The sequence below is a fragment of the Myxocyprinus asiaticus genome, chromosome 4, assembly GCF_019703515.2.
Source record: "Myxocyprinus asiaticus isolate MX2 ecotype Aquarium Trade chromosome 4, UBuf_Myxa_2, whole genome shotgun sequence".
NCBI lineage: Eukaryota > Metazoa > Chordata > Actinopteri > Cypriniformes > Catostomidae > Myxocyprinus > Myxocyprinus asiaticus.
Window position 1 is genome coordinate 20,351,727 of NC_059347.1, and position 27,423 is coordinate 20,379,149.

The 27,423-nt window shown below is 39.2% G+C and overlaps 1 protein-coding gene across 3 annotated transcripts in view; it reads right to left on the bottom strand.

Moving 5' to 3' along the window:
- Positions 1-3,110: 3,110 nt before the first annotated feature.
- LOC127433693 (calmodulin-regulated spectrin-associated protein 1-B-like) overlaps positions 3,111-27,423 on the bottom strand; it is a 54,154-nt gene continuing 29,841 nt past the window's right edge. For all 3 annotated transcript variants that reach the window (XM_051685800.1, XM_051685810.1, XM_051685818.1), the window contains 10 exons: positions 25,936-26,104; positions 19,242-19,333; positions 18,033-18,111; positions 15,639-17,913; positions 13,831-13,967; positions 13,467-13,678; positions 11,823-11,925; positions 11,545-11,666; positions 4,975-5,093; positions 3,111-4,856 (listed from right to left, as the gene is read on the bottom strand). In XM_051685800.1, the coding sequence (XP_051541760.1) occupies positions 4,560-4,856; positions 4,975-5,093; positions 11,545-11,666; positions 11,823-11,925; positions 13,467-13,678; positions 13,831-13,967; positions 15,639-17,913; positions 18,033-18,111; positions 19,242-19,333; positions 25,936-26,104 (3,605 nt within the window). In that variant the 3' untranslated portion in view covers positions 3,111-4,559. The remainder of the gene's footprint in view (positions 4,857-4,974; positions 5,094-11,544; positions 11,667-11,822; positions 11,926-13,466; positions 13,679-13,830; positions 13,968-15,638; positions 17,914-18,032; positions 18,112-19,241; positions 19,334-25,935; positions 26,105-27,423) is intronic.

Here is a 27,423-nt window from a genome sequence, read left to right on the forward strand (position 1 = left end):
TTCTTTGACAATCTGAGGTTCTCAAGGGCACGATGATGGCTGAACCAGTCTGACGAGACTTGAGATAGATCATTATTGTCCAGAATGAGAGTTTTGAGGTTTTGGAACTTATCAAATGTTTGTGGTCTCACTGCTGTGACCCCAGTTTGTGTCATAGTAAGACTGGTCACAGAGGTCAGATTTGTGCTGTTAAACATGGACAAATTGATTTCTCCTAAATAATTCACAAAGATGATCACAGAGGTCAAGCCAGCAGGATAATCTAGGGAAAAATAAAATGTCACAGGAAAATACATTTGTTGAAGGAATGCTCCTGGTTTATGGTTCGGTACAAGTTTAGCTTTATCGACAGCATCTGTGGCGTGCTGTCAATAACTACAGACAATAATCTCAGCACTCAATTTGTAAGAACAAAAATTGTGTTTACAGCAATGCTCTTACAACAGAAGTCTAAGTGGCAAGGCATTGCACCAGGATTAACGTTAAGATGCACTGTTTTTAAAGTATAGCCATAAAACTTTAACATTGTACGTTACATGAGGTCAGTGTGACAAAATTGCTTACCAACCTTGTATCTGCAAAGTTATATCCAATCTTTCATCTCCTGTCATGACCATGTAAAGCCAAAGACCTGCTAACATTCACGCAAAATGCACCAGGATACCAGAAAGGGACACGACGTACCTATCCGCAATGTACTGTTTACATGTAACAAACTCCATCCACAGGAACTGTCCGTAGCATATAACTAGAAGTTCAGCCACCAAAAAAGTAACTACTGCTGAAAGTACAATTTAAACAACTTTATATAAACGTATATAAATGAATAACGTATTTTTGCATAGAAGAATTAAAAGTGCTTTACCGTCACAAAAATACAACTTCTTGGATACAATAAACATTTCTGCTTTTACACCCTCCAGAATGCCTTGCCACAAAGACTTACATTGTAAGTGCACTACTGTAAACATGTTTTTGTTTGTTTTTATAAACTGAGATCTGAACAAATTGAAACTGTGGTAATCGACGGTATGCCACAGAAGCTGTCGATAGAGCTTAACTTGTATTGAACCCAGAACTTTCTTTTAGTCTAAAACAGTAAATACCAGTAAAATGATCCATCATGCAACTTGGCACAAACTCATGTTTCACCAATTAGCTATGTATTTTTTCTCAAATTAGTGAAGATGAGCTATATTCAGCTGAACTGTATCTGATCAGCTTGCATTCGGTTACAGGTGACAAGCACACTATATTTATGAACATCAAAGCAGCTTCATCATCAGACCATCCTACCTCTCGGTATCTCCTTGCAAACGTAGTCAGTTCCAGTATCTATACAGGACTGAAACCATGCCATATGAATGAGATGGAGTGTCACCAATGTATGTAGAGCTAGACAGAACAAAATAGGCACTGAACATCAAAATTTAGTTGATTGTGAGGTAAACAAAACACCAAAGTCCAATAACACTTACCATGCATACTGAAAAACATCAAATATCAATGTCTTCAAAGTTTCTTCCTAATGACCATCCATACACTGAATACCTGATCTGTAGAGCCACCCACTGAGGATAAACTGCCAGTTGCCTGGACACAAATGTGTCTTCAGTGGACTGTCAAGGATACAGATGAGGATTGGCCGGTGGTGTTCCAGTTGGGTGACGTTGGGACCCCCATCACGAGACTAGCTGTAATTAAACTTTCGGACAATGCAACATGCTAGACATGGCCTACAACTAGTCCCCACCATAAAAGGGATAGTTCACCCAAAAATGAAAATTCTCTCATAATTTACTCACCCTTATGTTATCCCTGATGTGTATGACTTTCTTCTGCTGAACACAAAGATTTTGAAAAAAATATTTCAGCTCTGCTGGTCCTCAAATGCAAATGAATGGTGAGCAGATCTCAGAAGGTCCAAAAGGGACAGCATAAAAGTAATCCATATAGACTCCAGTGTTTAAATCCATATTTTCTAAAGCGATATGTTAGGTGTGGTTGAGAAACAGATTCATATTTAATAAGTCCTTTTTTTCTTGAAAATCCTTTCACATTCAGCAACCTACTGGTTGGGGCTGTTCAAAGATAGAGATTGATAGCAAAAAATGACTTATGGATTACTTTTACACTACCTTTATGTCCTTTTTGGACCTTCTGAGTTCTGGTCACAATTCACTTGAAATAGTATGGATCTACAGAGCTGAAATATTCTTCTTAAAATCATCATTTGTGATTTAATGGTGAGTAAATGAGAGCATTTTCATTTTTGGGTGAACTATACCTTTAAAGCTACCAATAAAACTGACATGAAAATGCAGCTCTGACCAGGTAAATTAAATTTTGTACAGTTTTGTACAGCACTTGGAAATAATATTTGTTACTGGATCATTCTACAATAGTGATTTGCTGTTGCTCACTTTCAGATGGGAAAAGTCAAACTGCAATGGGCACATTCCTGTACAAACCCATGTGTTTTAAAACATGCTCAAATTGGTATAGATTAAAAATACTCTTATTTATATTTACAGTGTATGTGGAGACATTTAATAATAATAATAACCAAGTACCAAAAATCTAATTAAATCAAATCAATAGTAATAACTAGAAATAAAATAGTTAATATTTTTACAAAAAACAAATGTCAGTAGTGTTATCCCAAGATATAAACCCCAAAGAGTTCAAAGGGAAACAATTAAAATCTTCATTAAGCTAAAGGTCATGTGTGGTGAGGGGGCCACTACTGGCCAAACGTGAGTTTATAAATGTTTTTTTTTTTTTTTTTTTTTTGTTAAAGACCATGAAAAATATCAGAATGTTTCATCTTAAAAAACAAATGAATTGTACAATTTGTCAGTGGTGTTACTACTTCTCATTAAATGTAATTTAGATGTGACACAATTGACAAAACATCATGCCATCAAATGGTAAACTACATGTAGTGTGGTTTAGTGACCCTTTTTTGGAATAAAAGATATAGCAGCTGTAGGTTGCATGTATAATTGATGAGTTTGAAAGCTCACATAATACGAGGTATGTTATAAAACTTAAAGTGGAAAAGAGATGAAAATGTCAATGATTAACCAGAAATAAACAATGAGAATGAATTGATTGACTTGAAATATTTATTAATTCTCAGAGTCTTATTTAAAATAAATAATGGTATGATAAAGGAAGCAAAAATGATCAAGAATGAGTAGTAGTGTTTAAAAAAGAAAAGAAGTGACCAACATCAATACAATCTTTTAGTTCATATAAAAACACATAATATACAAAACCGCAATTTAAAATGAAACAAAATATAGCAACTTGTAGACTTAACATCTATTATTTGGAAACAGTAGTTTAAGAGCCATTAAGGGACTGGCAATTTGCTCTATTCTGTGTTAATAATGTTTGCAAAGAGATTTTTCTAAGTGTGTATCAAGAGTACTTTTCGACAAGGAATCTTCAACAAAATGGAGCAAAAGTGTTTAGTAAAGCCCTTTAAAATTTCGACCCCTAGCCAAACACCTTAATAAGCTAAATAATAAAGTGCATGTGCAGCGCTCAATTGATCTTGACACCAAACACGAGGCTTCTGTGAGTGTTATCGAACATGTAGAAACAAGGTTGTCGGCAGTGTTGACACTTTCACTTGAGGAATGTTTTCAGCCTTGGTAAATAATCAGACAGCGACTGCAAAGGAAGTAACCGATTATGAATATATTAAATACTGTCATTCAAATCATTTACAGCGACACTCTTCATAACAGAGCATGCTGTTGTTCTGCATGAGAAAGCTCCAGCGCCTGCATCAACATGGATACATTGCATGATAATAAAAAGCACTAAAACATGATCATAAGTGCACCATAGTACAGACTGTCCAGTTGACGTCACAACTGCTAACAGCAGAACAGAAGAGAACAGCATTTGATGTGTATCAAGGTCTGTTTGATTCCCTATTAAGGACAATCAAGTTTCAAAAACTGGGCTACAGCCAATTTGCCTTTTTAAAGCACTGTATAAATAGTGCTTGTAGTACCACAACACATGAAGGCTAAAAGCACACTTACCAGGGACACTTGTCCCAATGACAACTAAGTAGACAGTTCAGAGCAGCATGTTTCGGAGGCAAAAACAAATGAACGTTTGGTTGAGACGCAAGTCAGCTGTGTTTTTAGATTAATTTGAGTTCTGGCAGTCCTCAGAGGCAGCAGACTTTATATATAAAAAAAATAAAAACAACAAAAACATGTATCTCTAACTTAAAAAGGGGGAAAACAAACATATTAAAACAATCATGGGAAGCTCTTCAGTAAAATGAGCCAATCAGTGCCTAACCAATAAATACTTTAAGTAAACAAAAAATGAATCATGTAAAAATACCACAGATTGTAGGTAAAAGACTACTTTAACCCAAAACACATTCAAATGGAGTGTGTGAAGGCTTAACTGTCTGCTTGTCCAGACGGTCTCTTCGATCACCAGTCTGATGGAAGTAGGCCTCATTGCAAGTTTTTTGTGTTCACTGTATACACCCAAAACCTACAGAACTCAAGTGCTATCTGACCTCACTTTCCACTCTTCTTTGGCACTGCAGGTCTTTTGGCTTGCCACAGGTGGTTATGGATAGTCAGCGCATCTACACTGACAGACACAGTCTTGGCAGGGATTACTGTGAACTGCTTGCGGTCCGAGCTGTACTTATAGAGTTTGTCGATCATCTTCTTAGTGATGGTCTTGGGCCCTGTACCAGTGAGCTTGTGGATCTCCTCAGTGTCGGGGAAGTAGGAGTAAAGGGCCCTGAACTGGCAGCCGCTGTCACGGAATAGAATCATCAAGTGGTTGGATTCACACTTCTCAAGCTCCTACAGGACAAACAAGAGGCAATTATTTTGAAGCGTTTTCAGCAATGATAATATCAAGACTTGTCATTACAACCTCTAGATGTTATCTGCAATGCAATAAAGCAAACTGGTCACAAACCTCAAGAATAGAGTTCTTCTGTGGTTCATTTACTTTCCCTGCTAAGCAGCAATGAGAGAGGGCATTGTGTATTATCGGCTTGTTGGATTTTGCACTTGGCTCCTTGAAAAGCTTGGGTCCTACGGAGACAAAAATATGAAAATTAGGGATGTCATAAAATATTGATACATTGATTATTGATTGGCACCTTCATGTTAACATTTGCCGACATTTAATTTAGAAGCCTGTTTTGTGTGCCTTCCAATTCACAGTCAGTTGGCCTTCCGTTTAAAGAAGTCTGGGGTAATAGCTTTGGGAGACCACAAGGGGTGATATAACATTTACTGTACTTAATACTGAAGGACATGTCGATGTGGTGCAGGTGGCAGTCCAAAGTTGTGAATCTAGTCACCATACACATAAATGTAACAAAGGTTTTTGTACTTTAAGAATTAACAAAGTGGGGGCCTGGGTAGCTCAGTGGTAAAGATGCTGGCTACCACCCCTGGAGTTCGCTAGTTCGAATCCCAGGGCGTGCTGAATGACTCCAGCCAGGTCTCCTAAGCAACCAAACTGGCCCGGTTGCAAGGGAGGGTAGAGTCACATGGGGTAACCTCCTCATGATCGCTATAATGTTATTCGTTGTTGGTGGGGCACGTGGTGAGTTGAGCGTGGTTGCCCCGGTGGGTGGCGTGAAGCCTCCACATGCGCTATGTCTTCATGGCAGTGCACTCAACAAGCCACATGATGAGATGCATGGGTTGACGATCTCAGACGCAGAGGCAACTGGGATTCGTCCTCCACCACCCGGACTGAGGCAAATCACTACGCCACCACAAGGACTTAAAAAGCACATTGGGAATTGGGCATTCCAAAATTGAAAAAAAAAAAAAAAAAAAAAAGAATGAACAGAGTGACATTGGTGAGTTTGCAGGTTAGTATATGAAACTGGTGTAACTGTGCAAACTGAACGCTTAGAAATGGCGATGTTTATTATGCAATTTCTCTGTATGTAGCCTTGAACAGTTTTAATTGAACCTGTCAAACCACAAAAAGACATACTTGTAACTGAAACATACATATATTGTGTATAACATTTAAAATATATATACACAATATATCATCCAGTGATGGCTAAGGTAAATAATCAATGTCCTTTGATAATTATTTGGGTTCAAATTTAATGGAAAACTATGAGAGTTGCACTCTGTGGCACTACAGAATTTTGAGCAGCCTCCGGAGTCGTAACTAAGCGCCGCAACAGATGCCGAGAGGCAGCGCCGGTGGTGTGCATACATTCATTGAAAACAATTGTTTCGATATTTTAGAACGTGCCATGCATGTACCAGATGCGTCCGGTGCACCGGCCGTTTAGGGATGGGTATTGATACAGATTTCCCAATTCAATTCCGATTCACAAGCTCTTGATTTCTATTCGATTCAATTTCGATTCATATGGGTTTAAGTTATAATGTCCCTTTTGCTTACATATAAAAGAAATTATCTCCAAGCTAATGCTGTTAATTATACAGGCTACCTTTTAACTAGGTACATTACTAATTATATTTGATTACTTTTTCATCATTTTGGTCACATTTTGGCTTTTTAAAAATGAACAAATAAATGTATTCAAACAATCAATAAGATATTATATTTCATATATTATTTTTGTTACATATTTATTGTTAAATTGCATAATTTGTACTATTTACAAGTATTTACATTGATTTGTTGAACACATGCTAAAACCGGTACTGTCTCTTTAACAAAAAACGGCATTTCTGTAAAGTGTCTGTAGAAGAGCGCATGTTAACTAGAGAGGACTTGAATGGCTTTACTTCATCTGTGCGATTCATGATTAGAATTAGATGTTTTTTTTATTTTTTTTTTATATCAACAACTAACTGTAAAGAACAGAAAGGGTATTAAAAGAGACTGTATTCAATGACAAATGGGTTGCGTGGATCTCGTCTTGGACACTAATTAGGCTACACGGAAAAACGTTCTCAACACACTGAAAGGATCTTGCTTCTGAACAATTCACGACTAAACTACACAATTGCTGGTGAGTGAAATGTAACATTTACCAGCCAGCTGCCAAATATATTTACTTAATCGCATAGCGTGAAATTTGGCTGCAAACGCGAGTGATTTCCTCTCATTGTAGTAGAGGGTTGTGCATTGAGTGAAAAATCAATCTTGGGATTTAAGAATCGATATTGAGATTGTTCAAATGAAGATCGCAATTAATCGGAAAAACAATATTTTTACCCACCTCTAGTCTTCATGCAGGAGTGCTGCGTCTTTTAGACGGTGTCAATTTAAAAAGAAATTCTACCTTTAAAGCACGACTCGAGACAACAGTGTTCCGTTATATTCAATGTTCTAGGTCTGTTTTATTAGTGCATGAACCCAATCGGTCTCAATGGCCCGCAAGTCCTCATTAGTGCTTGGCACTAATCTAATTAATTAATTAATTTCTAATGCACATTTTACAGGGTTCATACAGATGCTTAAAAGTGAAATTCAAGAACTTTTCAAGCACATTTTTATTTGTTTTCAAGGATTATACACAAGATATGTCATTCATCTTGCAAATTCTGCATTTGTTAATTTTAAATAAAATATACAAATTATATTTATTAAATGTATTTTTATAAAATACCTCTCATTACAAAATGACTCATAACTGTGCAGCCTTAAAATGCATTTTGCTTTCCAACAAAAGTGAATAATTGGAACCTTAAAAAGTGGTTCATATGAACTATGTTCCATGTTTTCTAAAGTCACTCAACAGCTTTATGTGAGGAACTGACCAAAATTGCAAATGTTGTCAGCCACTAACTGTTTTCTGTGAGACACAAAGCTCTCTTTCCACAAAGGCATGCTTGACAGAGAAAACCGAAGCCTCAATTATCTGCATTCAAACCTCAGAATGTTTTATATCTCATTTGAGACATTTTTACTCTGGAGTAATACATTTTAATAAAAACTGATTGTTGCAAAAATCTGTACTTGTGAATGGAAATACGCCACAGCAGTATCTATAAAATATATTTTTTTAAATCCTCAACTAATAATAATCGTTGTGATGATTACTGAACAGCGGTGTGAAAAGTATCAGGTGCTACGTGACAGCGCCACTTCAGCAGCGGTCTGCAACTTATTTACACCTGAAGATAATGATACTAAAAACTTAACTCAATAAACATTAAAGGAATAGTTCACCCAAGAAGGAAACTTTTTTCAGCATTTCCTCACCCTCATGCCATCCCAAATGTGTTCGACTTTCTTCTGCAGAACACAAATTATGATTTTTAGAAGAATTTTTCAGCTCTGTAGTTCCATACAATGCAGGTGAATGGGTGCCAAAATTTTGACCCTCCAAAAAGCATATAAAGGCATCATAAGATAGGTATGGGTTAGAAACAGATCAATATTTAAATCCTTTTTTGCTAGAAATTCTTCTCCCTGCCCAGTAGGGGCGATATGAATGAGGAATGTGAATCTCCAAAAACACAAGAAGAATGTGAAGGTTGAAGTGGAGATTGACTGAGCAGGGAGGAGAATTTATAGTAAAAAAAAAGGGCTTATATATTGATCTGTCTCTCACCACACCTATCATATCGCCTCTGATGACATTAAACCACTGGAGTCGTATGGATTATTTTATGCTGCCTTTATGTCAGCGCAAATACCTGCGTCTTATTCACAAACCACCCACAATCAATTTTAGCAGGCGCAATCAATGCTGAAATTGCGCTGCGTCTTCAATATTTAAACAAAGTCATAGACATTCATTTCCACGCAAACACGCCTCCTTTCTTTGTAAATTAGGCTCATAGTAAGTTGCGCTTCATTCACAAAAATTGCCCGCTGCAATTTACATCTCGCTAGTACCGCCAAATGAAACAAGGCAGTAAACCCAAAAAATTTTTAAAGAGATGTTTGTGTACATTTATTATGGATTATTTAAGCAGTAATCCATCAAATGATGGAGAAAAACTTTATAACCTGTCATGTATCCAGATGTGCGGTGCAGTTGAGTGCACTTTCTTCATGTTAAAGAGATGATACGTGTGTCTGGATCATGATTAATGCTGTTCAGTTCTGGCAGAGTGTGTCATATCAAGGTAGTCAGCTGCGTCCCCTGTTGTATAGTGCTCAGAATCGGCCTGCAAGATCAGAATTGCGTGTGCAATTTGCATTCAGCAGAGTTTGTGGGTGCGTTTGCGCTGTTGTCTGATCTGCATAATTCATTGGTGAATGGGGTGCTAAACCAGCACAGAGAGCGCATGCTAATAAACAGCGCATTTACTGGGCGGGCGAAATTCATCCTTAGTGAATTCTCCCATGAGTGTTCTGTCCGCACCAGCGGAAGGTTGCCGTTTGAGAACCGTTAACAGAACTGAAAGACATTAAATTCCTCCGGTATTTTTTTGGAACTGGATCTGAATAAAAAGCATACAACACACACAAAGAGGTATGGAATAACTTATTTATCAAATAAATTCTTGTCTACAGTAGCGGTTCCACATTGTATGGTGCCTTGGGCAAAACCCGCTTCAGCACTTTTTAAGCACCACTTAGTACAACATTTTCCAAATTCAAGTACTTCAAGCACCTTGTATGAACCCTGATTTTAGCATTTGAATGTGCATTTTATCTTAAATTCGACAAATATTCGGATTTGAATTTGAATTGCCTCAATGTCAAGCAGGTTTTGCACCAATGATATTTCACTATGGGTGGCACTACTTATCGTTGTTATTGCTGTTAAAGAAAATTAAATGTTTATTTATATATTTTTTTATAACTGTAATTAAGATAAAAAAACATAACTGGGAAAAAAAAACCATTACAACAAAACTAAAATACATTTTCATGACTCCACAACTAAATAAAATGATCACAAATTAATTTTATTTTTAGATACAAAATTTGGAACCTTTACATACCACCTTCATAAACATGAAAATGTCACAAAAAAATGTTAACATTAGATGGCACTAAGAAATTCAACATTGTCAATCACATTTAAAGATTTCGATTCATGCATTAACTTTGAAATACTAAAACTAAAATAAAAACTAAATATACTGAAACAAACAACAAAAAAAAAAAAAACTGAAAAAAAAACTAAAGCTAAACTAACTAGATATGAAAACTAACAGAGTGAAAACTAACGAAAACAAAACTTAACTGAAAAGGACAAATTGAAAATAAATTAGGAATAAAAACTAATTAAAAAATGTAAAACTATAAAAACCCTGCTTAGCACAGCAGAAATAGAAACTAAGTGACCGATAAAATGCCTTGCCACAAACTTGGAAAAGATTTCTCACTTGTCGAGTTACATCTAGTTAAGAGATAGTGTTGATTTTCTTTTCCCCCCTTCTGAGCACTCTATAGTGCTCACTGAGGGGTATTGGAGCATCTAAATTTCCAGGATTAAAAGCTAAACTACCTCATCCACCAACAAATGTTAAAAAGCCTTATAGTCTCTTCTAGTCAAATCTCTTGCCTTACATGAGTCCTTAAATGAGTCCTTGCAGTGGAATTGTATTGTCAGCCATTTGAACAAGTTAATGCATTAAAAGTGACTGCATTCTCAAGTCACCAGTATTTAAACAACAGAAGCAATGAAAAGCAATTAAAGGAATACTTCAGGTTCAATACAAGTTAAGCTCAATCGACAGCATTGGTGGCATAATACTGTTTACAAAATGTGTTCAGTGTCACCCTCATTTGTATAAAAAAAAAAAAAAAAGAAATAGGCAAAAATCGCTGTTACAGTAAGGCCCTTACAATGGAAGTGAATGGGGCTAGTCCATAAACATCAAAATACTAAGTTTCAAATGTAAAGCCACAACACGTAATGATTATATGTGTTGACATGATTTTTTTGTAATAAGATTGCTGTCTAACCTTATCTGTGCAAAATTATATCCAATATTACAACTTTGTTGCCATGACGACGCAACGCCGGTAAACCCTATAAGCGAGTTTATCACACTAAAATCATGTAAAAGAGAGATTTAATCACAGTAGAGTCATGTTAACATGTATGAAGTTCATGTCTTGTGGCTATACTTTTGAAACAGTATGTAATCTAATATTTATGGACTGGCAACATTCACTTCCATTGTAAGCACAATTTCTACATAGGTAAATATTTTTTGTAGTGAAAATGCTGTCGATTGAGCTTAACTTGTATTGAGTGCGGAATATTCCTTTAATCCTTCAGAAGCACATTCTTCCCCTGTATAAGTATTAGTGGTCACTAAACAAGTGAAACTGCCCTTTAAGCCTGAACTCTCAAAACCCCACAAAGACATCCAATACTGTCTGCCCAGACGAAAACTGATGTGTGCTTTTATATAACTGTGCACACTGATAAAAATATTGGCTAATGCATGGTTGAGATAACATCAGCATATTGCTGTTTTTAACACAGGATATTGTCCTGGTGCAGCAGAATCACAAATAATTCAGTATTGTAGACCAACAACTGCTAGGGGGCAGAGCATCAACTAAAAATATAATCCAGGTTTACATCATTCCTACAGAATGAAACGTGAAAGATCTTACCCGTATATTCTGCCATGGATGTTGATGTAATGGAAGATGCTGTGGAACCGTTGTCCCAGTCTCTCTCTGTAATTCGACTGGAATTGCGACTGAGGCCTGGAAATGACTCTACTGATTCCTCTCTGTTCATGGAAAGAACAAGCAGTGACAAATAAGCACACTAACACCTCTAGAGGTCACAGTCTGAAGAGTACATTGATTCTGTAAGAGAAATTAATTAAATGCACACATACAAACACATCTGCACCGCACTCTGTCAGACAGTGGGAGGGACTTACCGTTGAGATCCCGCCCCTCCTGAGTTGACACTGTCTGGTTCAGTGGTGGCTACAGAGGCCAGTGACAGACTCGAGCCAGACTGGGCACTGGTAAGTTTGTCATCTAGTGAGGATCACAGAAGGAATATAAGTCATGGGGCAAAAATGTCACTAAAGAGATAGTTCACCCAAAAATGAAAATTCTCTCATCATTTACTCACCCTCATGCCATCCCAGATGAGTATGACTTACTTTCTTTTGCAGAACACAAATGAATATTTTTAGAAGAATATCTCAGCTCTGTTGGTCCTCACGATGCAAGTGAATGGGTACCAGAACTCAGATGGTCCAAAAATGTCAAAAGGCAACATAAAAGTAATCCATATAACTCCAGTGGATAAATCCATGTCTTCTAAAGTGATATGACAGATGTTGGTGAGAAACAGATCAATATTAATTCACTTTCACTTCCACATTCTGGTATGGAAGTTACCACCTACTGGTTGGGGCTGGTCAAAGGTGGATATTGATGGTAAAAAAGGACTTAAATATTTATCTGTTTCTCACCAACATCTATCATATCACTTTAGAAGACATGGATTTAACCACTGGAGTCATATGGATTACTTTTATGCTGCCTTTATGTCATTTTTGGACCATCTGAGTTCTGGTACCCATTCACTTGCATTGTAAGGACCAACAGAGCCGAGATATCCTTCTAAAAATATTCATTTGTGTTCATAATATTCCCTTATAGGCCTAACTAGGTATTAGTTTAGTTTTGGTTAAGTGCTTTTGCAGACACTCTAGCTGTCATATCTACTTTTGCTGTCGCAGAGGCGAATGTTGCTATAAAGAAGATTTTCATAAATAATAATAATAATAATAATAATAATAAAAATAATAATAATAATAATAAACTCAAATCAAGAATATGGAATGATATTTGTGCCACTAGGACTTGAATTTGAATTTCAGGACTTTATTTCCTTGATATTGAATATGCAGTTTTGAACTTGAATTGCATCTAACTTGAAATTAAAATGTATGTGGTACAAATTCAAATCTTAAAATTCAGGTTCAAATTTTTTACACGCTGATTAAAGTTACAAAATTACATCTAGGGGTCTCAGAAAGAGCAACCGAGCTTGTATGTAATCAAACTACTACTTTACCAATCACAACTCACAGGTCACCTCTGTTAAGAGACAGAAAGAACAGCGGACAAACAGTGACAATATGGGATTGAAGCAAGGCTGAGCGAGAGCAACCAACTTTCTCTAGTATGGGTTACTTGTTCTGCCCTAGAACATAGACTAGGAAGGAGTTCCTCACAACTGCATTGTGATTAAGGAGGAGATACAGAATCGACTGCTCTTTCAGAGTACCCTGGATGTATTTGTTGAATTTACCAAAATCTGAATATGAAACCTGAATTAGTGTATTAAAAAATTTAATCTGAATTTTAAGATATGATTTTGTGCCATGTGCATTGAATTGAAGTTTGATGTAATTCAAATTCAAAACCGCATATTCAATTTCATTTAAAAATATACAAATTCAAGTCCTAGTGGCACAAACATAAATCCTTGGAAGAAACCTCTTGCAATAACTCCAAACTTGAGATTACATCAAATCACACAGAAGACACAGTTGAACACTTACTGGCAGCGGGGCACTTGGGAAGCATGTTAATTGAGTGCTCCTCCTTTAGCACAGACTTAGGCCTTTGCTTTTTGGGCTTGGTGGTCTTAGGCTTGGGCTGTTCTTGCTCCTCAAACATCTCTTGCTGTTTCTTTCTGAGATATTCCTGCTTTATCAACTCTCTCCTGGTTTTCTCCTCCTCTTTTCTCATTCTGTCCTCTTCGGCTTTCCGTCTGGAATTGGGAAAGAAGAGAAGGCTTTTAGAAATTCAACAGCAATGCAGAGCATCTCCTGATCATATCTATATCTCTGGCGGAAGAGATATAGACAATATAGACAATGTTGTAGGTTGTTGACAACCTACAACATGTAGGTTGTCAAATACCTGGTTTCATCTCTCTTCAGCTCACTTTCAGCCTCCAGCTGTTGTTTGCGGAGCCGAGCCTCCTCTGCCTTCTTTTGTTGTTTCAGCAGAAATGCTGCACGCTTTTTTGCCAATTCATCCTCTGCTTTTTGCTCATCCTGCAGATATATGTGGATAGTCAAAAAAGTATTATCAAATTTATGAAGTAAACGAAATTTTTACATTTTCTAAAGGAAATGTGAGTTGTAGTTGCGGCATTCAAAACTTGCCAACACAATGCTAGGGTGTCATGGGAGGTTGCCACAGCTTTGTTACGCAGTTGCTAAGGTGTCCTGAGTGGTTCTCAACACATTGCTGTGTATTAATAGGGTGTTCTGGGTGGTTGCTTACTGGCCCAAGTCTCAGTAGGTGCATCTCCATCATCAGACCAAACGGGTTCTGAGCATGTTAAGTAACGCCCCATGTTCAAATATGCATACTTCCTCCTATTTACTATGCCAATTTTAGTATGTCTGAATCCTCAGTATTTATTAAACAGTACATAAGAAATACCCGGATGACCTAGAACATCTGGCAATATTTGGAAGTGTACCACTGGACACTTTACTAACCCATAATTATGCCACGAAAGCTGAGGAGACTTCACATTCAAAAACGGCGGAGAACCGTGCAGCTCTTTTCAACTGTAAGTGCTATATATACAAATAAAGTTGTTTTTTTTTTGTGGTTAAATTGAACTTGTTTAACAAAATCAGAGTAAATTATGTTTGCAGTTCATGTTACTACTTCATACATTCACGTCACGACACAATGTCCATTCAATGTCTATTCAAACTACACTCTTTAATGAAAATATATGAGATTTTTCTACAGGTGAAAACGGTAATTGCTTAGATTCTGACTGCTTATTAAAGCACACCTCTCCTTAACAAACACCACAATTTGAGATATCATTCATGTCCATATCACAAATGATGCAGGACGTGTTACGGATTTGAGCTAACCTTTAACTTCAAATATGAGCAATAGTAGTAGTGATATTAGGGATGTTAGTGATAAATCGATAACTGATTAATCTTCATTAATAATTTTATCTATTAAGCTTATCGATCATCGATTAATTTCAGGACAAATGCGTTCAGTAATCATGACAGCAGATGTTGATAAGGCTGTCTACACAGTCACCCGCTGCTAGAGGGCACTTGCGCACAGCATGTCACGTCTTCTCCGCACAGAAGACGATGCACAGATGAAGATGAAGTGGGCTTAATGTAATCAGTGTTGGAGTGTTTCTCTATAAATGAACATTATGTTTTCTGCATAAACCATGATAGTGTGTTGAAGTACAGTTGATCTGCTGGTCTCCTTGTTTCATCCCAAACTACAATTACATCAGCGATTGCCGGGAAAGCAGACTCAGCTGACATCTCACCATCACCAGAGAAACGGTAGGCTATGTAACGCACTGTGATTACGCAGCGTGTTATGATTTGACTTGTTTTCAAATAAAAAAAAGTCCAAAGGTCCGAAATATACCACGATCCACAATGTGAAGTTTTAATGAACTCAAATATGTATACAATATATTTGTATACAAGTTATTACTAACAGTAATTCATTAACAGTAATTAAATAATTCGCAAATCCGTACTAAACATAGTCTAAATGCATTAAAATACACTGAACTAAGAATATTTTATTTAAGAGGAAAATGCCAATACTTCAATTTCTTAAGGTAAATAAGAGAGAAACTGGTGGTTGCAAGAACAATCCCTTTTCCTTGAGAGATAAAAACTTTTCTAACGTCTTGTCAATTGCACCCACATTACCTTAAAAAAGAAGCCCATGCCAGATTTCTTTTCCCCATCAGCTCCATCAGTAGTGACATCCAATACATTGGAACTTTCATCATCTGGGTTGGCAGCCAAGTCAGACAAGTCCACTTCAACAAGATTGACCTTTCCTCTAGAAATGTCCTCTGAGGAGACATCCTTCCCTGGTCCATCTCCAAATGTAGCTGCAGGGTCCTGTGAGGTACCAGACATAGATTCATCAAAAGTAACACCCAGGGCTGCAGAACTTGGCTCCCTTGACACTGTCCTCAAATTAGCATCATCATTAAGGTGGAATGTAGTGCTTTTCTGATTCCCTTTGTCTTTGTTGAGTGTGCCAAATCTTACAGAGCTTTGTACAAAGTCCTCAGGCTCTTCTTTAGGGGTCTCGCCCCCTTGAATGGGCCTGGCCTGGCCATCAGTAGGTGTAGGAGTGGAGCTCTTCTGCCCTTTGCCTTGTTCCTTAACTAGCAACAGTTCAGAAGGTTTGGAACGGGGCCGTGCTGAACTCAGTTTGGGTGGCTTTCGCACCACAGGGCTGCCACTTGGGTCAACGTAATGTATAGAAGCTCGGACTCTGGGTTCAGATGCATTACTTTGGTCACTGCTAGGTGGTGGAGCAGTGCCTGTTGGAGACTGGTGATTCTGCTTCATGAGCAGTTCTTGCTGGAGAGAAAGTTGCATCATCTGCTGCTGAATGCTACCTATGGCCTCGTTTAGCAAATCAATGGAGCGGTTGCACTCATTAAGATCTATCTCCTCATCAATATCTAAGGCACTAGGGGACACAGTCCCCCCACTTGCCCACTCAATAGAAGCCTTCTCTGGTTCTCCAGACTCTTTTGCCCCATCTCTCAAAGCATTGACACAGGAGTCATCTTTTGATGACTTTTCTTTCTCTTGATTGAGTTTTTGGCCATCTTTCAAGTAGTACTCTGATTTTGTAGGCTGCGGGAGAGTGTCACTCTTCTCTTTCTTCACTATTTGCAGGAAAGCTGCTTTCCCAAGCTTTAGCCTTTGTCTGGCCGTTAAGACCTCCATCTTCTTCTTTTGGCTTTCAATTGCACGTCGCTTTTCTTCAAGCTGCATATGGAGTTGGACAAGTTCAGAGGCCAGCATGTTGGCACTCTCCTTGTTCTTTTGATTTGGACTCTGGTCTCGCTTCATTTTCCAAGAAGTGAGAGGAAAGGGGTAACTCTCAGAGCCATCTGGTGTGGTCCGCTGTGAGCTGCTGGTGCTGGAGCGGATGTCTTGGTTGCTACCAAACTTCTGCATCTTTCGCTCTGCAAAACTGGTCATACGTATGCTGCCACTGGCAACGCTACTGATTTGGGAGTGCTGACCTGGACTCGAACACCTGCTTCCACCATCCTTATCCTCATGTTCCTTTACATTCATGTCCTCTCGTAGTTTGGCAGACTCATCATCCTCCTCATAGAATTGTTTCTTGTCCAGATGGAGCTCTTTAGTAAGCTCTGCATCCTGTTCTTCAATCGTCTCCACAGTCTCTATGTCAGTTTCTGGCTGTATATCCCAAGCTTGGACAGGCTTCTTGTCCTCAGGCACAGACGAATGAAGGTAAAACCCAGGTGAACGTTCAGCAGAAGACGGCTCAATACTACTTGTCACCAATGGTCTGAAAGATTGTGTTTGCTCAGGGGCTGGAGGCACAAATTCACTTGATTTGGGCTCAATAGTTGACTCAAACTCTGAGCTAGTGTTGGGGGTAAAGGTTCGGTTAAGGGTGTGTGGAGTTCTCCGTCTGGAAGATGAGTTGAGGCCATCTCCTCCCACAGCTCTCCGTGCTGACCCTCTCTGTCGTCCCTCCCCCAATTCTTCTTCCTTATTCAGGCATATGGACTTCTCTTTGGCTGGTCTCAGAACTGCAGGTATCAGAGGTTCCAAATAGAAATTGGATGTTCGGGAATCAGAGATTGCTTCCTCCTGCCGCCCCCAAGTGCCTGTTTTAGCACCAGGGGTAGCACTCTGGCACTCTGCGTCCTCAGAGTTTGGACGGGTGATGTCATTCTTAGATGAATCTGCCCTGGCAATAGTTACCAGCTCATCCTCCTCATCCATATTAACGTTGCCCAGCAGACCATGTCCATTGACCCATCTAGTAGTGCTCTGACTCGGATGGATCTGGTGTTTGGGTGTGACAGTGGAGGCCAGGCTGTCCTCACTGATAGAGCAGGTCAGACTAATGCTGTCACCCGAGGCCAAGTCTGCATCACTGTCCGTGAGAACATACCGATTCAGCTGAGACAGTGGCCTGATTACAGAAATATTACCAAGCAAATATAAATTAGATTTTCAAATAGGAAAACATTAAGGAAAATGTTTAAGCCTTATGTTTTTTTTTCATATTCATATTTACTAATGGTGTTGTACCTCTGCCTTTTATCTGACCAAGCCACAGATCCTCTCGAGTGACCTTCTTGTGTCAAAGAACTGGAGCGATTTCTACAGGCTGTAAAGAAAAGCACATGAAAGACAATTTGATTACCTGTTTCTCAGGGTACTCACACTATAACATTACGAAAAGGTCAGTATTGACTTAACGGAATAGTTCACCTAAAAATACAAATTCTCTCATCATTTACTCACCCTCATGCCATCAAGATGTGTCTGACTTTCTTCTGCAGAACACAAAGATTTTTAGAAGAATATCTCTGCTCCGTAGGTCCACACAATGCAAGTGAATAACTCTATAAATCTTGACATCAGCAGTCTCCTTGGTGATCATTAAAAGCGCTATTCACTTCCTTGCACCATCTAGCGCTTTGCGCATGCGTCAAGCACTAGGAAGTGTAATCGAACTTGAAATCATGATTGCCAAGGAGACTGCTGATGTCAAGGTTTAAAGTGAAAAAGGAGCTTTTTGGAGCTTCAAAGTTTTGGTCACTATTCACCTGCATTATGTGGTACCAACAGAGCAGAGATATTCTTCTAAATATCTTTGTGTTCTGCAGAAGAAAGTAAGTCATACACATCTGTGATGGCGTGAGAATGAGAGAATTGTAATTTTTGGGTGAAACACTCCTTTAAAACCTAACTTCTAACTTGCTGAATATAATGAAAACATGTCCGGGTTACATTTCACCCCAAAATAAAATAAAAATAAGAACACATTATGTAAAGAAAATTAGGCTTATTTTAGTACTATTAGCATTTTTTGCATTGTGGCATTATTTTCATTACATTTCAACACATCTCATTACCGTACTGTGGACACTTTCCTTTTTGTAATTTTCGTTGTTCTCAATGGTGATTCTCATTATTAATGAGAATTAACTATTAATTATTATCATGAAAATGACCTCAATTCATAAAATAGGCCTCAATCTATAAACACACTATAATTTATTCTTTATTTGTATTTATTTTTTCTATGACATGGCCATAGATCTTGACAGGTTTTGTGAGATTCACCTAACTTATGGTCTCAGACTACATGTTTTCTGAGAATGAAAAGTATATCTGAGGCCCAACATTTTTGGTTAACTTTCCATTTGAGCTGTCACATCAAAACACAGAAATTACTATATTTGGTTATTTTATATTTTTAATACTAATGGCAGCAGAATCTTGGTGCATTACCTGTGCTTTCCTCTCCTGGCTGAACCTTCTTCTGTCTTTGCCTCAGAGGCAGGAGTGGATGAGGCGGGCTGAAGCTGGAACTCCCCTTATTACTGAAACAGCAAGCAGAGGGCATGGTTGGCAAACCACCAGCACGCCATATCAGGACGAATGATTCTCGGGTCCCAGAGGTCTATCCAGGCAAAATCTAATCGTAACTGACACGAAGCATTTTCCATTTGGTTGGACAAATATGGACAAGCAGCACTGCTTTGTTTAGCACATTAATAGACTAACTTTTCAACCTAAAACATTTAGAATGCTACAATCTTAGAGCAGTATTCTTGGCACAAGCATCATGCCCAAAGACAAGCAGTGTGGTCAGAATCAGGGTTACAATGTTACACAGTGAATACAATCAATCAGGGGTACCCCAATAAGCTTGCAGTCTATGCCAAGAGATTTATTTACTTGTAAATCAGATTCACCCTTCAATACATATACCAGTTTTCCCAGAGGTATAACTTCTTTAATCAGAATCAACCAATATTTATAAAGGGGGGTTCAGCACCAACCCATTTGACCATAATTGCTTTCCTACCCAACACCAGTAAGGTTTTAATAACATCTGAAGTATCCAAAAGCGAGCATAAAGCGGGTAATATTCCCAGTAGACACATTTACAGGGAGGCTATGACCTTCTTTCATATTATAGATAATTTTGCACAAATATTATTCCAGAAATCTGTAATAAGTGAACATGAATAAGTGAAGGCAGTGAAAGAATATGCCAATACTTATATGACATTTGGGACTCTGGGGGGATACAGAGCTGTTTATCTTGCTATATTTGTTTGGAGATATGTTTAATGGCAATCTAACAATATTCTCCCAAACATTTTCATCAATGTCATATTTCAGGTTCTCACTCCATACCTTGCGCAGTGAAATCAGATTGTTTGCTTTATGTTGATATATCATGGAGTAAAATCTGGATATGAAATGTTTAATTTCAGGGTTCTTATGAAAAAATGTGTCTAAAAAAAAAAAAAAGTCAGAACTCTCTAAACTAGAGCCCGACCGATATGGGATTTTTGAGACCGATACCAATTTTAGAGGGGGAAAATTCACAGATTACCGATATGGTGGCTGATATAGATAATTTTTGAGCTGGAATGACTGGAATGACCTTTTCTATGTCGATTTTGCACTGATATGACTATGCAAAGGTACTCAGAGGGCTGCTTTCTTAAATATTTTTATCAAAGAATATTTCACAATATTATTATACACTGTCAACAAATTCTAGAAATGAACACTGAGAAAATAAAGAATAAATTCAAATAAAATAAATAGCTAAATAAACATCAGTACTGTATGCTTAGTATCGGTCAAATGCTGACCATTTATGTAAAGAATAAATAAAAATACAATAAATAGCTAAATAAACATCAGTACTGTATGCTTAGTATCAGTCAAATGCTGACCATTAAAATAAAGAATAAATTCAAATAAAATAAATAGCTAAATAAACATCAGGGGCCGGCCGCACCAGCTATACGTACGTTACAACTTAGCCTAGTTGTGGCGTAAATGGGCACTAAGTCAAAATGTATGCACTACTAAATAAGCGTTGCACCATTACATTTATGTAGGACGTAAACCTACGTATAAACAAAATATTTACGGAAGACTCCGACCAGGAGTAACTGATGGAATAAAAAAAGCAGACTCAATTAATGACATCAATGAACTCATGTTTTAGTTGACAGGCTTCAGTCCTTTCGACATACATGATGGTGTTGGCATTTACACTTGTTTACATTTACGAGAGAGAGAAAAAAACGTCTCTGGTTACGTATGTAACCTCGGTTCCCTGAGATGTAGGAAACGAGACATCGCGTCGCTGATGCTTATGGGGAAAAACTCCTTTTCTCCGATTTCTGAAATCCTATTGGATCACGCCAATTCAGATGCAACTGAATTGAGCCAATGGCGTTCACGTCCCCTCAGCCAATGACATTAAGGACGCAGCGCACGGCTTTCTATGTAAGCAGGCGGCATAACGCCATCAGTCTGAATTTATCGACTGAAAGCGCCGGCTGAGCCGCCTGATAGTGACGTCCGGTAGCGCGGCTACGCGATGTCTCGTTCTCTACATCTCAGGGAACCGAGGTTACATACGTAACCAGAGACGTGTTGCTGATGCTTATGGGAACGTGTATGATCTGAGGGGGAGAGGTAACAAGCACATTCGCATCGCTCAGTAGCGGGATGCTTTGCCTTTACGAGGGCTCCAAGCGGACCTAGTAGAGCACAGCCAGGTGCACAGTCCAGTAGTGAAACAGCTGAGCATATCTATCTTTTAACCAGAGAATGAGTGTCTAAGCCGTGACCGAGACACAAGTATATTAATGTATTTGGAAACATAGTAAATATATATTCAAGCGGTATGGCCCGAGTGTGGCATCGCTTTACATTCGAATGTCTAAAGCACAGCCGAAACATAAGATGCATGTAGTGTAATTAGGCAGTATAAACGAAGTATGACGGCGCTTAACATGAAGGGCCGAGTCTTGCATTGTTGCACAAGCGCGTGCGGTCCGGGAGCGAAGTGAATTCATCAAGTTCTCAAAGCGGACCTTAGAACACAATGAATTAATGCTGCTGCACAGATAATATCTGTGAAGCCACCGAATGCACGTCAAGGTTGTAAAATCGTACAAAGGTGCTGGGCGAAGCCCAACCTGCCGCCAGGCAGATTTCTTGTATGGAAACACCATTTTCCCACACCCAAGAGGCAGCCATACCTCTCGTTGAGTGGGCCTTATTGCCAATAGGGCATTGGGTTTCCTGAGATTTGTACGCCAGTGTTATAGCGTCAACAATCCAATGTGACAGTCTCTGCTTTGAGACTGGTATGCTTTTCGAGCGACCTCCGAAACAGACAAAAAGCTGGTCCATTTATCTGAACTGGCTCGTGCGGGACACATAGGTGTGTAGTGCTCTGACTGGACAGAGCATATGGAAGGAGCATTGCTCTTCCGACTGGTGGGGGGGGGGGGGGGAAGGCTTGTGAAGTGTGTGGGTGCGTGAAGAGGAACATAGCTCTATTCGTGAGTGTTTGTGTATTTTTCATTTTTCGCACTGCCGGCAAGGTGGGCAGAGTGCACATTTTTCATACACTTTATTGGCACAGATAAAAAATTGTGAACAATCTCCTGAACAGGAACGGCGGGAGGAGAGAACAGGGATTCTGTGCGAGTCTGCTTGGGGGCGGGGCTTTCCTCTTCACGCTGCTGAAGCCGTCAGGAACGCTGAGGCTGATCAGAGGAAAGTTTTCTTGATGGGCGGGGCCCATGGCGCAGTGGCTGTGAATAGCGGCGCTTCGGCCAAGGCTTTTTCGGGTGAACGGCCGGCTCAGATGGACCCTGAGGGGCCTGGGGAGTAGAGTGCTGCCATTTCGGGGGGCACTGTGTTGAAGCGGAGCGTGAACAGCTTGGTTGAGCAGCGGCTCGTTTAGGCATGAAATACTTCATAGCCTGCTTCAGTTTTTGGGCTGTCTGGAAGCGCTCCAATAGGGCTTCCACTGCGCTGCCGAAGAGACTAGCAGGGGATGCCGGCGCGTCGAGGAGGGCCGACTTGTCCCCATCACGCATGTCAGTCAGCGTCAGCCAAAGGTGACAGTCTAGGATGACCAGATTTCCCATGGAGCGCCCAATCGCTCCGGCGGTGGCCTTTGTTGCTCTTAGCGCCAAATCGGTTGCTACGCAAAGTTCTTTAAACATAGTCGGGTCGGGACCTGATTTATCCATTTTTATTTTTATTTTTTTTAAAGAATTTTGGCCTGGTAGACCTGGAGCACTGCCATCGTGTGCAAGGCGGCACCAGCTTACCCAGCTGTATTATAGGCGCGTCCCGCTAGTGTCGAAGTAAGCCAGAATGGCTTAGACGGGAGCAGTGGGCGGGATCTCAAGCCAGCTCGAGTCGAGGGACACAAGTGGGCTGCTACCGCCTGTTCAACGGGGGAAGCGAGCCATATCCCATTTGGTCTCCACGGTCGACGGATGTGAAAGCTGCTGTATTGGAGAGGTGCAGCCTTGCAGAGTATGGTGAACTCCACGATTTGGAGAGTTCAGCGTGGACCTAGGGGAAAAATGGGCCAGGTCTATGTGGGGTGGCCCGGCAAAAACCACTTGTCCAGCCGTGAACGAGTTGGCTCTAACGGAGGTGACCATTCAAGCTCCAGCTCGTCTATAGCCTTAGTGAGAATGTGGACAAGCTCCGCATCCGCCATCGAAGAACGGTCTCCGCCTTTTAGGAGGGGAGAAGCAACGTCCTCTAATGACGTGGACGAGGTGACAGTGTCTGAAGCCATGACAGATACGGCATCGTCATTGTCCTCTTCATGTTCACTGCTGCCGAACTGCATGAGGGCGGAAGCACCGTCGGGCGGACGAACACTTTTAGTGAACAGGATGGGGGAAGAAGAGTGTGGGGGTGTGGGTGCATGCGGGACCTGAGCCGGCGGTACAGCCTCACAATCCGTTTGCTCCATAAATTTATCCTAAATTTAGACATGACACCGTTAAGATCCTTAATATCAGCATTTGTCATGTTTAGAAAGGTCATAGACAATGGGTATAAAAGCTTTGAAAGTATTATCATTTTTATAAGTTTATTCTACCTGAAATAGAAACTGGAAGTTTGGACCATCTTATAAGATCCTCTTTAATGTGAGAGGTTGATGGTTTGATATTTTTCATCATGAAGCTGACAGTTTAGGTGTAACATGAATGCTCAGGTATGTTACACCTTTAGGCGTCTACTTAAATGGTTTTATAAAATTAGGCTCAGACCTGTTATGTGTTCACAATGGCATCATAAAATTGTCTAAATCTCTCATTTATTCTTTGATTTCCTAAGATTCTGGAACTATTAATGTCCTTAATTGCTGAAATATAACCTTTTGCAGGTGCATTTTTAACTAATCTTGCGAGAAGGCAATTAGGTTTGTTACCCATCTCAGAAAATCTTTGCCTTGCGAATAATATATCTTTGTCTGCCATTCTGGTTAATAGATTGTTTAACTGAGCCCTTAGAGCTTTAATTTCAACATGAAGTTGGTCTGATTTTAAGGAATAAATGTTTTTTGTTCTAGCTGGGCAATCTTCTTTTCTAATTTCAATTGTTCAGATAATAAATCCTTTTTCCTTTTACTAGTGTATGCTATTATTCACTTATAAGAAAAAAAAACTATATAAAATATTGAATAATAAACCTCAAAATGCTGATTCCTTCTGACATGAGAAATACCGAACCAATTATTTTCCATGTGAAAAAAACAAAAACAAAAAAAACATCCTGCATATAAAATGAACTGTGCAGGAGTGGAACCGACTTACAGATAAAATCTCAAGTACAAACGAGAAATATAATAAAAAGAAAACAAAATACTGAATCTGTGAACCTCTCACATTCACCAACTGATCCTGTGAAGAGCAGCCAGAGAAACAAGGGGTAGAGAGGTAAAACAGTGGGAGTCACATACTCGCAGATTTGTGGTGCGAAAACAATTTTCTTATAAGTCATGTGTTAAACATGCGGTGCCAGTGTTACTCCTCGACAATCAAAAAGAAAAGGAAATGTATTACAGTCGTCTTTAGCATTAGTCGCACATTATATCAAATAGTACCTTGCATAGTACGCATCTATTCAAGAGTACCTGCGGGGAATTATTAGCGTCGCTGAATTGACTCCACAAAGACGTTCACTTCCTCAGACGTAGCCAAGTAGGTGTCTTTCCCAGCTGCGTTGAGCACTTTTATGGTAGCAGGGTAAATAAAGGCGTATTTCACTCCTGCCTCTCGTAGTCGTCTCCGAGCTTCTGCTGTCTCCGCTCTCTTCTTCTGTACACCAACTGAGAAGTCTTGAAAAAAAACGATACTCTCTTCCCCTCAATAAAAATGTCAACCATGCATCTCCCAGCATCTAGTATTTGTCTTTTATCTCTGTATGTGTGCAGTCGTACAAGCAAAGGTCTCGGATGTTCCCCCTCACTTTTCCTCCGAAGGTCCAGTACGATGTGCGCGTTCTAGCTTAATCCGTCCGCCCTTAACGTTCCTATTTAAAGTAGTCGCTATTCAAGTCTCAAAGAAAGATACAGGATCGCTCCCCTCCGTGCCCTCTTTGAGGTCAACAATTCTGATGTTCTGACGAATTCCTCCTGACGAATGCAATTTAGGGTCTTTTGCAAAGATGACTCAATAGCAGTGAAGTGCATTGAGCTGTTTGCTTGACCACTCACTTCACTGCTCTGCACAATTTTAGAAAGGGCTAGATGACCGTTTTAAAATCATTTGAACTAAATAACGAGGTGCTCCACAGCCCGTCTCACCACACACAGAGCATCACATGATCCCCCTAGCAACTTTTTTTGTAGAATGTTTTGCTTGAAAGGTGTGCTTGTATCTTCATTTTAGGTAAATTACACTTGCTTTGATATTTTGTTATCTAATGTAATAACACTCAGGCATTAAGTGTGACCTACCGTATGAGTCCAAATACTTTTTGGGGTCATAGTATACAGTATAATGATAATAGAGGGACGTCTGGTAATGTCAACACAATTTCACCAGATTACTGTAAATTGCGCTCAGAACCACAAAGACGAATGGTTTAACACTAGGAAAAGACAAAACCATGAAGCACTTACAGAGGCTCAGATTCTTCAGGGTGCAGGAAGTACCTGTTACAAACTTCCGGGCTGTTCTGTACAGGAAGAGCTGGATCAGCCACACCAGGAGACACCAGGAAGCTCCGTTTGGTGGCATTGGAGATGGGCACAGTTGGCCTGGCACTCTTGGGCTGAGTCATTGCTTGTGCTGTAATGAGAATGTTAATTAAGTTACATTTTCTTCATAAAAATCAGTTCACACGAACATTATCTGGTTGTTGAAGAAACCAGATCTGGTAACACTTTACAAGAAGGTTGTATAGATTTACATTTTAAATGAAATAGTTAATCAACTATGAACTAACAATGAACAATACTTTTACAGCATTTATTAATTTTGGTTAATGTTAATTATATATTTAGTTAATTCAGATATCTAAGCAATATCACTGGAGCAAGAGTGCGATATGGTCCTACATCAGCACTGCTGTGATTTGGCTGCAGGTAATCACAGCAGTGCTGATTTAGGGCTATATAGCATGATTGCAAGTGTGATATTGCTTATATACAACAGTTCAATGAACAAGTAAATGTAACAAAATTAGGAAAAACTGAGTACGGCCATAAACGCATTTGTACTTTCTTACGTGACGGATCAGAATCTGCCGTTGCTAGTTCAAAGCAAATGATGCGTCCAAGCCATCATTAGTAATTCAAAAATGTCACTTTAGAACTAGTATCACAGCTTGGGCTGTTTCTAACAAGTTACTGGAGAAACAAGGGTGTGTGTGCGTGTGTGTGTGTGTGTGTGTGTGTGAGTGAGTGAGTGAGTGAGTGAGAGATCACCTGTCTGTTGCCACTCCCAAGCAGAGATGGTGTAGTGTGTTAGTCCACTTTCTAAATATAATGTTATTTTGGTCAAATTCATCCTATTTTCTTAGTGGAAAAATATCTGTCCAAGCAGCAGTCTCTCAGCTGTGATAAGCCTTAATGCTGAAGTTGTTAGTTTAAAGCTGTTTAAAGCTATTTCCTAGCTTTAGTATTGTAGTGGTAATACGAGCGATCATGTAGTGCTGATGAATTAAAACACTGACTGACGCTGACTCACGTCACCTAACTGGCTTCTATTACACACAAAAATGATCTTTTGCCACCACATGCTGGCTAAAATATGTAATGTCACAAAATTAAAGAGACACATATAGCTCTTATCACATATGCACTGCTCTTACACTTTAGTTTAGAACAGTACGAACACAAGTGGAGTGATACAAACAGTGAAGCGTCGGAGTGCTGATGGTGTGAGACCATCAGTATTCATGAAATGTCTCTCGTCCAATCAGATTCAAGGACTGGAACTAACTGTTGTATATTTATTTATAACTTTAGCCAAGATTAATATGTGCACTACAAAAATGATTGTTTATTGTTAGTTTGATACTTATTTCATTATAGTTTTTTTATGTTATTTTATAGACCCTTGTAAACTGAAGTCATTATCCCAGATTTAATGTGTTGTAGCAGAAA